Source organism: Boleophthalmus pectinirostris, unplaced genomic scaffold, assembly GCF_026225935.1.
Source record: "Boleophthalmus pectinirostris isolate CB_2022bp ecotype Guang Dong unplaced genomic scaffold, ASM2622593v1 HiC_scaffold_9, whole genome shotgun sequence".
In the NCBI taxonomy this organism is placed as follows: Eukaryota; Metazoa; Chordata; class Actinopteri; order Gobiiformes; family Gobiidae; genus Boleophthalmus; species Boleophthalmus pectinirostris.
This window is the reverse complement of record NW_026571541.1, coordinates 34,334,209-34,347,799: the sequence shown is the minus strand read 5'-3', so window position 1 is coordinate 34,347,799 and position 13,591 is coordinate 34,334,209. Positions and strand designations below refer to the sequence as shown.

At 39.1% G+C, this 13,591-nt stretch overlaps 1 protein-coding gene across 2 annotated transcripts in view; it reads right to left on the bottom strand.

The window, feature by feature from the left end:
* phf12b (PHD finger protein 12b) overlaps window positions 1-13,169 on the bottom strand; it is a 41,498-nt gene extending 28,329 nt beyond the window's left edge. The window contains exons 1-4 of one of the 2 annotated variants that reach the window (XM_020940160.2): window positions 12,229-13,169; window positions 10,736-10,917; window positions 6,180-6,252; window positions 888-1,069 (exon numbers count right to left, since the gene is read on the bottom strand). In XM_020940160.2, coding sequence (XP_020795819.2) covers window positions 888-1,069; window positions 6,180-6,252; window positions 10,736-10,917; window positions 12,229-12,294 — 503 coding nt within the window. In that variant the 5' untranslated portion in view covers window positions 12,295-13,169. Of the gene's footprint in view, window positions 1-887; window positions 1,070-6,179; window positions 6,253-6,830; window positions 7,313-10,735; window positions 10,918-12,228 lie in introns of those variants that run through there. The other variant, XM_055166756.1, reaches the window with a different exon arrangement.
* Between the last annotated feature and the right edge of the window lie 422 nt (window positions 13,170-13,591).

Here is a 13,591-nt window from a genome sequence, read left to right as displayed (position 1 = left end):
TAGTGAGTGTGTGTTGTGAGTTGTTGTAACGTACAGTGAGTGTGTTGTACGTATAGTGAGTGTGTTGTACTACAGTGATGTGTGTACGTACAGTGAGTGTGTTGTGTACAAGTGTGTTGTATGTACAGTGAGTGTGTTGTATGTACAGTGAGTGTGTTGTATGTATATTGAGTGTGTTGTATGTACAGTGAGTGTGTTGTATGTACAGTGAGTGTGTTGTATGTATATTGAGTGTGTTGTATGTAATAGTGAGTGTGTTGTACGTACAGTGAGTGTGTTGTTATGTATATTGAGTGTGTGTTGTATGTACAGTGAGTGTGTTGTATGTACAGTAGTGTATTGTATGTATATTGAGTGTTGTATGTATATTGAGTGTTTGTATGTACATGTAGTGTATTGTATGTGAGTGTGTTGTATGTATAGTAGTGTGTTGTATGTATATTGAGTGTGTTGTATGTACAGTGAGTGTGTTGTATGTACAGTGAGTGTTGTGTGTATGTGAGTGTGTTGTATGTACAGTGAGTGTGTTGTATGTATATTGAGTGTGTTGTATGTATATTGAGTGTGTTGTATGTACAGTGAGTGTGCAGGTGTCTGTGTACTTCTGTGTAATTGTTGCTGTACTTGTCCTGTAGATGATTTTACATTAACCTGCCGAGGGACTGAAGATGGAAATGAGCCACGTTGGCTATAACCTTTACATATTTACATTTTTAGTGTTCATTAAAATGTGCTGTCGATCTACAAATAAATAAAATAAGAAATAAGAAATAAACCGGTGCGCCTTATAGTCTGAAAAATACGGTATTATTTTTCGTCACAAACAGAAATGAGATCAGGATTCCATTTCTATCAAGGTCTTGGCATCTTTGTTCAGCTCTTCGTACCTGCGATCCAGAAGCCGCACTTGGGCCACTCGTAGCCCAGGTCCGGCCGCTCCAGCCCCGGGGGGTAAACCGTCCAGTCTGAGGGGCCCCGCGTTCATCTCCAGCTCCACCCCGGGGGACGAGGAACGCTTCGGGACACGCTCGGGGAGGCCGTTGGTCTGCTCCAACTTCTGCTCACGCTTCTGAGACACGACAAAATATAACAAAAATATCAGTAAAGATCAGTTTAGCAAGAGGAGATTTGACTGAAGCTTTCTGGTGTTTTGTAGTAGAAGTAGTAATAGTAGTAGTAGTAGTAGTAGTAGTAGTAGTAGTAGTAGTAGTAGTAGTAGAAGTAGAAGTAGAAGTAGTAGTAGTAGAAGTAGAAGAGTAGCAGTAGTAGCAGTAGCAGTAGCAATAGCAGTAGTAGTAGTAGTAGTAGTAGTAGTAGTAGAGTAGTAGTAGTAGTAGTAGAAGAAAGTAGTAGTAAGTAGTAGTAGTAGTAGTAGTAGTAGTAGTAGTAGTAGTAGTAGTAGTAGTAGTAGTAGTAGTAGTAGTAGTAGTAGTAGTAGAAGTAGTAGTAGAAGTAGTAGTAGTAGAAGAAGTAGAAGTAGTAGCAGAAATAGTAGTAGAAGTAGTAGTAGAAGTAGTAGTAGTAGCAGTAATAGCAGTAGCAGTAGTAGCAGTAGTAGTAGTAGTAGTAGTAGTAGTAGTAGTAGTAGTAGTAGTAGAAGTAGTAGTAGTAGTAGTAGTAGAAGTAGTAGTAGTAGTAGTAGTAGTAGTAGTAGTAGCAGTAGTAGTAGTAGTAGTAGTAGTAGTAGTAGTAGTAGTAGTAGTAGTAGTAGTAGTAGTAGTAGTAGTAGTAGTAGCAAGTAGTAGTAGTAGAGTAGTAGCTAGTAGTAGTAGTAGTAGTAGTAGTAGTAGCAGTAGTAGCAGTAGTAGTAGTAGTAGTAGTAGTAGTAGTAGTAGTAGTAGTAGTAGTAGAAGTAGTAGTAGTAGTAGTAGTAGTAGTAGTAGTAGTAGTAGTAGTAGCAGTAGTAGTAGTAGTAGTAGTAGTAGTAGTAGTAGTAGCAGTAGTAGTAGTAGTAGTAGTAGTAGTAGTAGTAGTAGTAGTAGTAGCAGTAGTAGCAGTAATAGCAGTAGTAGTAGTAGTAGTAGTAGTAGTAGTAGTAGTAGTAGTAGTAGTAGTAAGTAGTAGTAGTAGTAGTAGTAGTAGTAGTAGTAGTAGTAGTAGTAGCAGTAGTAGCAGTAGTAGTAGTAGTAGTAGTAGTAGTAGTAGTAGTAGTAGTAGTAGTAGTAGTAGTAGTAGTAGTAGTAGTAGTAGTAGTAGTAGTAGTAGTAGCAGTAGCAGTAGTAGCAGTAGTAGTAGTAGTAGTAATAGTAGTAGTAGTAGTAGTAGTAGTAGTAGTAGTAGTAGTAGTAGTAGTAGTAGTAGTAGTAGTAGCAGTAGTAGTAGTAGTAGTAGTAGTAGTAGTAAGTAGTAGTAGTAGTAGTAGTAGTAGTAGTAGTAGTAGTAGTAGTAGTAGTAGTAGTAGTAGTAGTAGTAGCAGTAGTAGTAGTAGTAGTAGTAGTAGTAGTAGTAGTAGTAGTAGTAGTAGTAGTAGTAGTAGTAGTAGTAGTAGTAGTAAGTAGTAGTAGTAGTAGTAGTAGTAGTAGTAGCAGTAGTAGCAGTAGTAGCAGTAGTAGTAGTAGTAGTAGTAGTAGTAGTAGTAGTAGTAGTAGTAGCAGTAGTAGTAGTAGTAGTAGCAGTAGCAGTAGCAGTAGTAGCAGTAGTAGTAGTAGTAATAGTAGTAGTAGTAGTAGTAGAAGTAGTAGTAGTAGAGAGGGTATTAATTGTCAACATATTAAGATTATTAAATTACCTTTTATCGTTTTGAAAATTATACTTGCCAAAAAACAGCATATTAACTTCTTTTACAAATTTCCATTTTCGTTTTTCCACAGTCTGAGTCCCTCCCTCCCTTTGCTTAGTTACTCCCCCTTCAGAGCACTATCACAGCATAATGAAACAACCGCACATCGCATCAGGTTTGTGAAGTTGTAGTGCACAGTTTCGTATCACGCTTTTGTACATTTACGGAGAACTGTCACGTGGGAGATCATTTTGCATAATTCACTCTATTTAAATGTTTTATTCTAGGCTATTCCATTTATTATTACTATTATAAGTGACAATTGTGTGTGAGAAAAAAACTGAAATGACAATAAAGTTCATGATAAATCTAATGGGTGTGAATGTTAGTAATCCTGTTTCAATAAAGAACTACATTAATATTACACACAGTGGATTAACGTGAGCTTTAAGCCACGTTATAATGTCGTTACCTCCTCAAAAACAAACCTGGAGTGTTCCGTTTCATTCACACATGTTTGAGCAACCCTTTATTATTAGTCTATTTATATCTCCAAAGCTCAAAACGCTCTGTTCCACCTTATGAGGTCATGAATAAAAAGTGAAATGGACATGTCATGGTTCTCAAGTTAAGAGCTCCTTTTACCTTTTGTTCAGTAGAGATTGGCAATTTCAGCGCCTCAGAATGACGTTACAGATCTAAAGGGGCCGTCAGCGGAGTGTGCGGGCTTCTATAAGCATCTTGGAACACTCATTGATTCAGAATTGAGCTTGATGATTGTGCTGCTGTGGGTAAAAGAGGCACCAGCGCCTTCTTTGTTTGAGGAAATTGTCCTTCTACCATGTAACCAGAACCATGATGACGCTGTTCTATAAAACGTTTATGGAATCGGTGTTAACATTTCCACCGGTCTCGTAGTTCGCGAGCGTCTCTGCTGAAAACAAAAACTCCCTGAATCAGTCGGTTAAACGTGCGAGTTCGGTGACTGACCATCCTCAGAGCCGCCCGGACTCTCTGTACTCAAGACACTTACAGACAGGGTATCCCCAGGTTTGACTAGCCCAAATTTAAGACTTTTTAGAGGCCACATAAATTAAAATTAAGACCAAGATCGCACCCATTATGTGGGCGAAAAACAGCAGATCCAATTCTAATAATGACCCACTAACTACTACATCTAGAATCTAAGGCTGCGTTCAGACTGCAGCCTGAAGTGACCCAAATCCGATTTTTTGGCCCCTATGTTCCTGTATCTGATCTTTTAATGTCAGTCTGAACGACACAGATCTGATTTTTTCAAATGTGACCCAGGACACTTGGATATGTGCTCCTGAAACTGATACATATCTGATCTTTTGACATGTGACATGTGCCAAAGTGCATTCATCCACCTACACGTTATCAACAAGACACAAACGTCACTATTCTGCGCTGAAGTAGGTGAAAATTGTTAATGAACTCTGTGTGACTGAAGTGAAGCACATCACCACTCACCACTCTTGGCTCCGTCTCCACATCCACACGTTCCTTTCAACGGACGTCGCTGCCGCTGCCCCACAAAACACCACGACCAAAAACCTCGTCCTTCTCCTTCTCAATCTCCTCCTTAAAACAAGTAAGTTGTTCATGTTCTGGCTCCGGTACGAGAGGAACTTTAAAATCTCCAGGTGCTCGATGCTGCGTCCATGTTTGGACAACTTCTGTAAACACAGAGACGCTCGCTGCGGTTGACGTCGTCGTGTCTCCAGTGTCACATGTGGGACACTTTTGGGGCCGTTTAATGTTCACACTGGAGTCACATACAAGTCACATTTAATTGGAAATGTGAACGACCTCGCAAAAACATCGGATTTCACAAAAAAATCGGAATTGAGCGTTAAACCCTGCAGTCTGAACGTAGACTTAGAGCCATGATCCATCCAACGTCTTCCTCCACTGTACTGATCGTTTAGTCATTGCCGCCGGTGCCAGAAACCAAAGTATTGTTCGCATATACTCCAAATTAGACGTTCATTCACGACACGACAATTCACGTTTTTTTTCTTTCCTCCCTCCATTTAACATCAACAACAACAAAAATAGGTTAATGAAATTTAAGACCTTTGTCAAAAAAATAAGACTTCGACAACATAATTTAAGACTTATTAAGGCCTTAATTTAGGAACATGAAATTTAAAACATTTTTAAGACTTTTGAGACTCCGTGGCCAACCTGTCCAGAGGATGTCTCAAGAGGATTTTAAAAGACGTGCAGCATCCAAAAAATGTAGAGTTTCCGGTGCTTCCCTCTGGTCTGAGGCTTTTAGTCCCAAGACCAAAAAAAAATCATTTTAAAAGGAGCTTTGTTTCAGCAGCTGTTGTACTTATGAATAAATTGTAATCTATTTATCTATCAATTTTAGTATGTTTGTCTTGGAAAATGTATGTATGTATGTTTTTATATATACCGTACTTTCCACACTATTAGTCGCTCTGGATTATAAGGCGCACTGTCATTAAATGGTCTATTTTCAAACGTTTTTCACAAATAAAACACACCAGACTTTAAAGGAAACCCAACAGTGTGATGGGTGAGTGGTTTTGTTTGTTTGTGGCGTTCACGGTGACTCTGGGCTTTGTTCAGTTGTGGCGTGTAGGGAGGCGATCGCTTTTTCGGTTCGTTCCTCCGTTCCTCGTCGGCGTGGAGTGATGAGTGTGTCTGTGGGTGTTTTTCGCCGTGCGGTCGCTGTCTGCTCCGTGTGTGTTTGCGGCTTTGTAGTTTACTGAAGTCGTGCTGGGACGCCTGAGTGGATTCGTGTATGGGGCGCTCTGGATTGTGGGGCGAGCGGTCGTTTTTTGATGGGGTTGGAGGCTTAAGAGCGCGTCTAATAGCCCGGAAAATATGGTATATATATTCAATATTTATTGTAATCTTAGCCAAGCATGATGGGTAAGTTTGCTTAATTGTGTATGGAACAAACCATTCTGCACCAGAGCTCTATAACACTTGTATTTTGTAATTGTACATAATGTGAATGAATGAAATGTAAAATATGGGACCAGCCTCAAATCTGCAAAACAAATTTACTTACGAGCATGAATAAAGCAACCTAAACTAACCAAACCTGAAATTATCCATTCTAGTGAAGGTGTGTGGAGTTTAAAAACACAGTGGAGCGCTTCCTCTTTTACCACATGACATCACAAGCTGGAACAGAGAGTTTTCTTTTTGAGAGAAGAACTCAGAAGAGCCTAAATATGCAGATTTTGTGCGTTAAACATGTGTGAATGAAACAAAAACACAACTCCAGGTCTGTTTTTGACAAGGAAAAAACAAAATATGGGCCCTTAAAATTTAAATGAACATGTTTCTCAATGTATTAAGTGTTTTGTTGTTGCATAAAAGCATTTGAGGGAGAGAAATCAAAGATGCGCATTTCCATTAAAATGCCAAGACTCCATTAAACCGCCGACTCGCTGACCTTTTTCCTAACGTTGCAGCGGTGACACATCCACTCTCCGGGAGGAAGCATTTCTTCGCTGAGAGGAGGGTTACTGTCAAAGAAAAGAAAACAAACACGTCAATTAGTTATGTCTACTCGATATTGTGTACACTGTAATCAAAACCGGCACACACCCCGATTGTGGTGGTTGTAATAATAAAAATTGGGTGTAACAAAGAACATTATTACGCGCTTGTGAACTCAGTCATTGCAACTGATTTATTTTGATTTATTTTCAAGCACAGTTTTATGTGTTTTAAGATGCACTGTGTAACTTTTCTGGTGGAGGGTCCGGTTTATTCTATTACTCAAAAATACAGTAATTCTTTCTGTGAATAGAGAGCCGACTCTTCACAGATCTGACTTGTAATGTAGCGTAGTGCTGTGACCTGCTCGTTTCCCTTGAGACAGATACGTTTAATCTGTACTGTGGAACATTCTAGACAAAGCAACGACATTTTCAAAGAGACAAAAAGATAGCGGAGCATCCACCAGAAAAGTTACGCTGTGCACCTTTAAACAAAAACTATATTTGAACTTTTTTTACTGCTGGTAAGTGTCAAATTGTTCAAAAATAAGGAAACTTGGGGCAATTTCGTGTATAAAACTGAGACAAAGCAACAGACACACCTCAAATTTCTTCTTAAAATTAGGGATTTTCAAAAACAAAAACTCGAAGATCTCTGATGTGGGTTGGTTGTTAATAAAATTGTGAAATAAGAGTGTAACTAAGAAAAAACGTTCTGTACTCAGACCATTCATGACTAACATGAGTCAGTATAGTCACATTTTCTTCATGTTTTAGTCATTTTCAAGCAGCTTTTCTGTATTTTACCTCATCAAATAACTATGTATGCCTCTTTTTACTGTCGGCAGGTGTAAATTGGTCAAAAATATGGACATTTCTGGGACAAATCGATGGTTTTGGACATGGCAAAGCATTTGTCTCCATCTAGTGGACAAGCAATTAAATACAGAATAAGGCTCAGTTTTCCATAGCAGCAACTAATTTAATTAAATAGAAAAAAATAACTAAAAATCACAGTTTGCAAGGAGGTAAAGAAAGGCTCAAACTAAAACGTAGAATCATAAAAAGAGGTGTTTTTGCTTTTTTAAATGAGAAGTTATGCAATATAATGTGCATAATATCAATAAATAAAGGCAACAAAGTGGAGAAAAGCAATAATTTGATGACAGCAATAATAGAGCAATTGTTTTTTTCAATAAATAAAGCCTGTAGACCTACTTAGATGTGTTTGTTGATGGTTTAAACACGAGCTCATTCGGGGTTTAATATTTCAGATGCGCTTTTTACCTGCGTTTCGTTGAGCTGACAGTTGAAAGCCCCAGCTCTGGCCTTATAAGGACAAATGTTTAGTCGTCTGCAAGTGTCTGTGTCAACTCTCCCCACATGCCAAAGTTAAAATAATCATGAGCAGAGCAGATGTGTGGCATTCCGGGGGGAAGATCTCGAGTAGGACTTTTACGCACGGAGCTTTTACGCACGACAAAAGACACGACGAAAACCGCACCCCGAACCTGCTCAAAAGTGCACTGGTAGCGGCGTGCGATTTGACAAGAGTTGTGTTTTCGCTGCGTTTTAGTTTAAAGCTTGGTAAAATGGCGGTATAACGAAGAGGGAGAGCTAGGGAGGTCGCCATATTGTAAACACACGGTCGCGCACTCCCGACTCCATTTTTAGCAGCGGTAAAGGCGAGCTACGTGCGCGCAACGGTTTTTTTACATTAACAACCCGATTCCAGCGCTTTTAAAACACGATTAACACTCGTATAAACGCGTTTAAATGTTTACTATGACATCGTTCTAATGCCATTTTGTGTAAGATTTAAGAATAACCGGAAGAAGCCAGCAACATCTTGACAGGATTAGACAGCGGACCGTTAGCTTTACCCTGTTAGCCGCTAAATCGATATATTTTACAGCGTTTTGCGACAATAAAAAGGCAAAATGTAAAAAGCAGAGCTGCGTACGATAAAATAAACACCCCCAAGAGCCACTAGAATACGTAAAAGTGATTAAAATACAAAAAAAAAAAAAAAGGGGGCAGTCCACATTGCGTAAAATATGACCAAGAGCAACGTTGGATAACTCATTCACAAAGTTGGCACACTTGTAGTTTAGGGAAAAAAAACCAAAAAAAAAAAAAAAACAACAACACACTAAGCTGGAACAACTACACAAAATCAATACTTCTGCTATTTTCTTGTACAAAGCATTAAAAACTGTTCTTTTCCAATCGCAAATGTGTTTATAGTTTCAATAAAACCACCACTACATGATGCAAACGTGTCCAAACCACTTCCCTACAGATATTTTATAAAGTTATCACCTATCAAATCTATTTCCGCAGTTTAAGAATAAACTTTTAACTCTATTTAATACAACAACAATAAATGTTGGCAAAAATCTTCACACTTTTTGCACTTAATTTGGAGAATAACTTTGAATAGAGTGACTGGACGTCCCTTTTTACCCAGGACAGTCCGATTTTTATCCAAAACCAGTGATTTGTCCCATTTTTATACAAGTTTTATACAATTTTTGACCAATTTGACCCCTGCCAACAGTAAAAAAAGAGGCAGAAATAGTTATTTGATTAAGTAAAATGCAGAAAAGCTGCTTAAAAATGTCCAAAACACAAAGAAAATGTGACTAGTGCATAACAATTTTCCTTAATTACTTACTCGTTTCACAAGTTTATTTATTTTTTATTACCAACCAATTCAAACCAAGGATGTCCCAGTTTTTTATCCTATGTTTTATAAAGTTATCAACTATCAAATCTATTTAAAAATAAACTTTTAACCCAATTGAATGAAACTACAACAGCGTAAATGATCAGATTGTTGACAAAAATCTTCACTTTTTGGATTTAATTTGTAGAATAACTTTGAGGAGACACTCGAGTTGTGCGTGTTGCTTGAATAAACCTTTTAACGTGCAGTAAATGATGTTTTGTTAGTGCCCGCCCGTGGAGAAAAGTGTGGACTTGCTAAGAAACACTTCACACTTCGGCACGGGCTTGTGTTGTCTTTTAATGCCAGAGGCTAATACAGACGAGAGTAAATACTGGCAATGAGGGACTGAACTTTTCTAACTTTTGCGTGAAGCTTTCCTAAACCCATACCCCAAAATTTCAAACATTTCCGTCTTTTAATTTTCTCTGCAAACAACTTCTGCTAAATATTGTCCCCATTGTTAATAAAACCTACCAACCATTGAAAAGGAACCATTCAAAAGTAAAGACCAGCTACGTTTTGAGTCGTTTATTTTATCGCAATGGTCCCAATTTGATTATTTTTTTAGCTACAAACACGTTCTGAAATGCACGCAATTATTGTTTAGTTTACAAATGAATATGTCACTCCTGTTTCCTGCGTTAAAACTGTTTCAGAACATGTTTGTAGGAGTCAAAACTACAAAGTTAGAAAGTTTTACTCATAATAAAACCTCGGACACCAATGCTGAAAAATAAACAGAACAAAATCTGACCTTTCTTGAACAGTTTTAGGATGGAAATGAAACTACCGTCAGAAGTTAATATTAGAAGGAAGTAACTATTATTATTAATTACAGACTTCTCCATAGCGCCTAAATAGTTTTGAAATTTTACCAACATGACAACACTGATGGAACGGTGCGTTTTCTTTGCTGCAGAGGAGGTTTTATTACCTAAATAACTTCAGCATGTGCGGCTTTCTAGTTGCATAAGTGTAATTTTGATTAAGACCGGGTGATCAGGCCAAAGGAAAGGTACGTAACTCTGTAAAGGTTGCACATCACCTGCGCGATTCCACGGAAATGAAACGTTAAAACCACACTTTGAGAGCATTCTCCGCTGAGATAGATTCATTTATAACTATAATAAAAAAGATTATAGTCAGAAGGGACAGCATTTCCATGGAAACAAGCAGGAAGTCGATGCGAACGGGCTCACAGTAAGGACGCAGGGTTTTTTTTCGAAGTTTTTCAGACAAACACAACCAAAACAAACAAAAAAACAACATGCTTTTAGCTTGTTGGTTTGTTTTTTTTGGCTCTAAAGTTACTATACTACGGCGTTAAGTTATAGCTATAAGTTCTGCTTCCACTCCTCTGCCATTAACAGCAGCAATTAGTCACAATATCTGTCTTTATGTCTTTTCCTTCCCACACAAACTGAAGAGGAAACTCCCTGTGTATCTATATCTACTGTCTCGTAGTGTTGCCACGGTACTATAATTTCTAAAATGGACTCTTTCTTTAGACAATATAAGATGAATTTTAACATTAAATCGTAGTAAGTTCTTTTTTTTATTCTCACACAGCTCAAGATCTTTCTAAAACTATTCAAAAAAGGTTCATTTCTGTCCCGTTAATGTGACTTTTTTAGTATCAAAAGCTGCTCAAATTAGTATCTAGTTGCGATTCTAGTTTTAGTCTCGATTCGTATCTGATTTTTTTAAACTTTTGACAGCCCTACAGCCCATCGCCCGCGTCATAAGAGCAATAATAATCTTTGTGCTCGTGTGTACCAGCATTGCAGGTGGAACGCTGCGGGACAGTGGTCACAGCAGAGCAGGTCCCCTCCCTCTCGGCAGCTGTCACAAGTGTCGTGGTTTGTGGCTCTCCCGCTTCTCCGGACATCTCGAACCAACTTCCGGCTCCTCTTCTCCACCTCGTCGGACTTGGGCGGCGCCAGGAGGGTTTGGATTTGCTACGGAAACGAAAAGAAAACGGTTAAATAATCAATAAATAATATACATTCACGTAATTTGCAATCTTTGGGCAGTTTTAAATGCGCACTGTGTAACTTTTTGGCAGGGCGTCCATCACCTGGTTGTCGCTATGGATACGCTGTTGCTCTCTGGAATGTTCCACAGTGTGACATTAAACAGATCTACCTTACATTTTTTGAAATTACAGGTTTTATTGCTCAAAAACACCTAGAAAAACAGACATTCTGACTCTGATGAGGTTTTCTCTCCGCAGATCTGACCTGTAACTTGGTCCGGTTTGGTCTCCGTGAAGATAGAAATGTTTTAATGTCATACTGTGTAACATTCTAGACAAACTTCCATAGAGAAAAGCGTCTGACGGACCAGAAAAGTTACACAATGTAACTTTAACGAGTATTCCAATCATCCAAGCTGGTACTCTATTAGTCACAGGGTTGGGTTTTTAGCTTCCTGTTCTATGAGGGCCATTTTGAGGACTTTTTAAATCATTCAGAAGATGTAATGTATTATTTTGAATTCTTAATTGCCATGACAACGGCCCTAACTTTTCTAACTTTTCATAAATTCTGAAAACCATGGACAGAAAAGCCTGTACTGTAGTTTTAAAACCTGCAAAAGTTCCACCTGTCCCTATGGGTTTCTTTCAGTTCAGAGTGGTAAAATATGTGGACCGTTACCATAGCGATTGAGAATTTAAGACAAAATATGCCAGCTTAGTTCTGAATGGGGGGAAAAAAAGTCCTCAAAATGTCACCCATGGCCAGCCTTTTTGAAGTGATCCAAGGGCGGGTTTGGCATGATTTCAAACGTGTTTTATTCTATTTTGGCAAGCTTATTCTGACACTTTATAAAACATACCATTTTAGTAACACATTTTTGAAAAGCTGACATAGTATTTTAAGTAAATTAGTTAAAATATTAAGCAAGTAATTAACTCCAGCTTGCAAAAAACGCTAAACCAGAGCAGTAAAATTAAAACGCATGGAGCTGTACAAGTTGCAATGAGATAATCGGTTGAATTTTTGGACATAAAGAAACTGCGGGTTCAATCAAACATGGAGGTCTTCCCCCTGCCCACTTCCATGCTAGAACTTCAGTGTGCAGTGCTATAAGCTTTGGCCTCCATTGTAAAATTATGCCAACTCGCTGTAGTCACACCAGCTTTGAGAGAATACGCCGAGTCGCAACGTTTCCCGAGAAGGAATTGTACCGAAAAGCTGCTGTAAGTTTACAAAATCAACTCTGTATTTTTGTTGTTCTTGGGCCTAAAAGTAGCAGATCAGGCTTACCTCCATTAAGCCCCCCGATGTATCCAAATCGTACACAATTGTAGGGGTATCCATTTTGGCCCACATTCATTCAGACGCACAACCTCTCCGTGCGTAAAATCCCCCTTTGCGCACCGAAACGAGCGCTAATCCAGGACAAAAGCGTGCCGAAAACGAGCTTGGTGTGTAGTTTTGATGCTCCTCTGAAGCTAGCAGGCTAAAGAGGCTAGCGACGAAAGGCGAGACGTCAAGGTTGTGAAGCTCCGGGCTCCGAGTGCTGTGCTGGCGGCTCCGAACGTCACCGCGAATGAAGAAAACCGTGGAATCGTAACGCAGGCCAGCGGCGCCTCAGTTCACATGCTAGTGCCACGCGAAAAATACAGTATTTAGAATGGAAACGCGGACGCTTTGCGCTGGGAATCCGACGTGCGGCCTAGCTCGCCAGCCATGATTCTTGTTTCTGCTCCTGCAAAAAGAAGGAGCCCTGCAAACCTCCACAGCCCTGCGCTCCCATTGTCAACACAAGCCGCTTCCGAGCGCAGAGAACCCCGGGGCGAAGCGGTGTCTCCCGGGGCACGGTGTCCGACAGCGATCCGCGCGGTAAATCCAGAAAAAAGAGCTGATGGAGATGCAAATTTTGTGGATGTTATTGTTGTGAAAAAGCCTGTGCATCTACCCTGGCTGCTAGCAACATCCTCCGCTGTTGGCGCAATCGCGAACCGCCGGCTGCGCATGCGCTCTCGTGCCGATATGCTAATCTCCGAAGCTCCATTTACGACGTGGAAACAAGACGAACCGCGTTCCTAACTCCATATTTGCAATTTATTATTAATCCCAGTTATTTAAGAGATTTGACGCCGTTTTGTTTCATTTCCAGCGCGCTCTTCTTATTAAATAAAATTAAAAAAAATCTAATCTTCGTTCCGTCAAACCCACTTCCGATCTCATCTCGGAGGAAATCGCCATAGCCTCGGGCGGTGTTCAGCTGGAAATTTCACATTTGCAACTCTATTTTAAATAAAAATTCCTCACTTTTTATATAATAATTACAAACCGCCTTCATTTTTTCTCCAAACACTTTATTTACAATAATCTCGGACGAGGCCTTTTACTCCAACCTATCACCTGTCCTGTCAATAATCGTCATTTTTGCACTATTTTCTTGACATTTTATATTTTATGACTTATTTTTCTATTTTATTTTGACATCTACATTTACATCAACGCAATAACATACGTCCGATTTAACAAATAGCTGCCTTTTGCTCTTTTTTGCTACTTATTTTAAATTTATTATGACTATTTATATATTTTTTTCGCTTTATTATTATATTATATTGTGATTAGTGAGCTACTGTGTCCAGATAATTTCGTTTGTGGATCA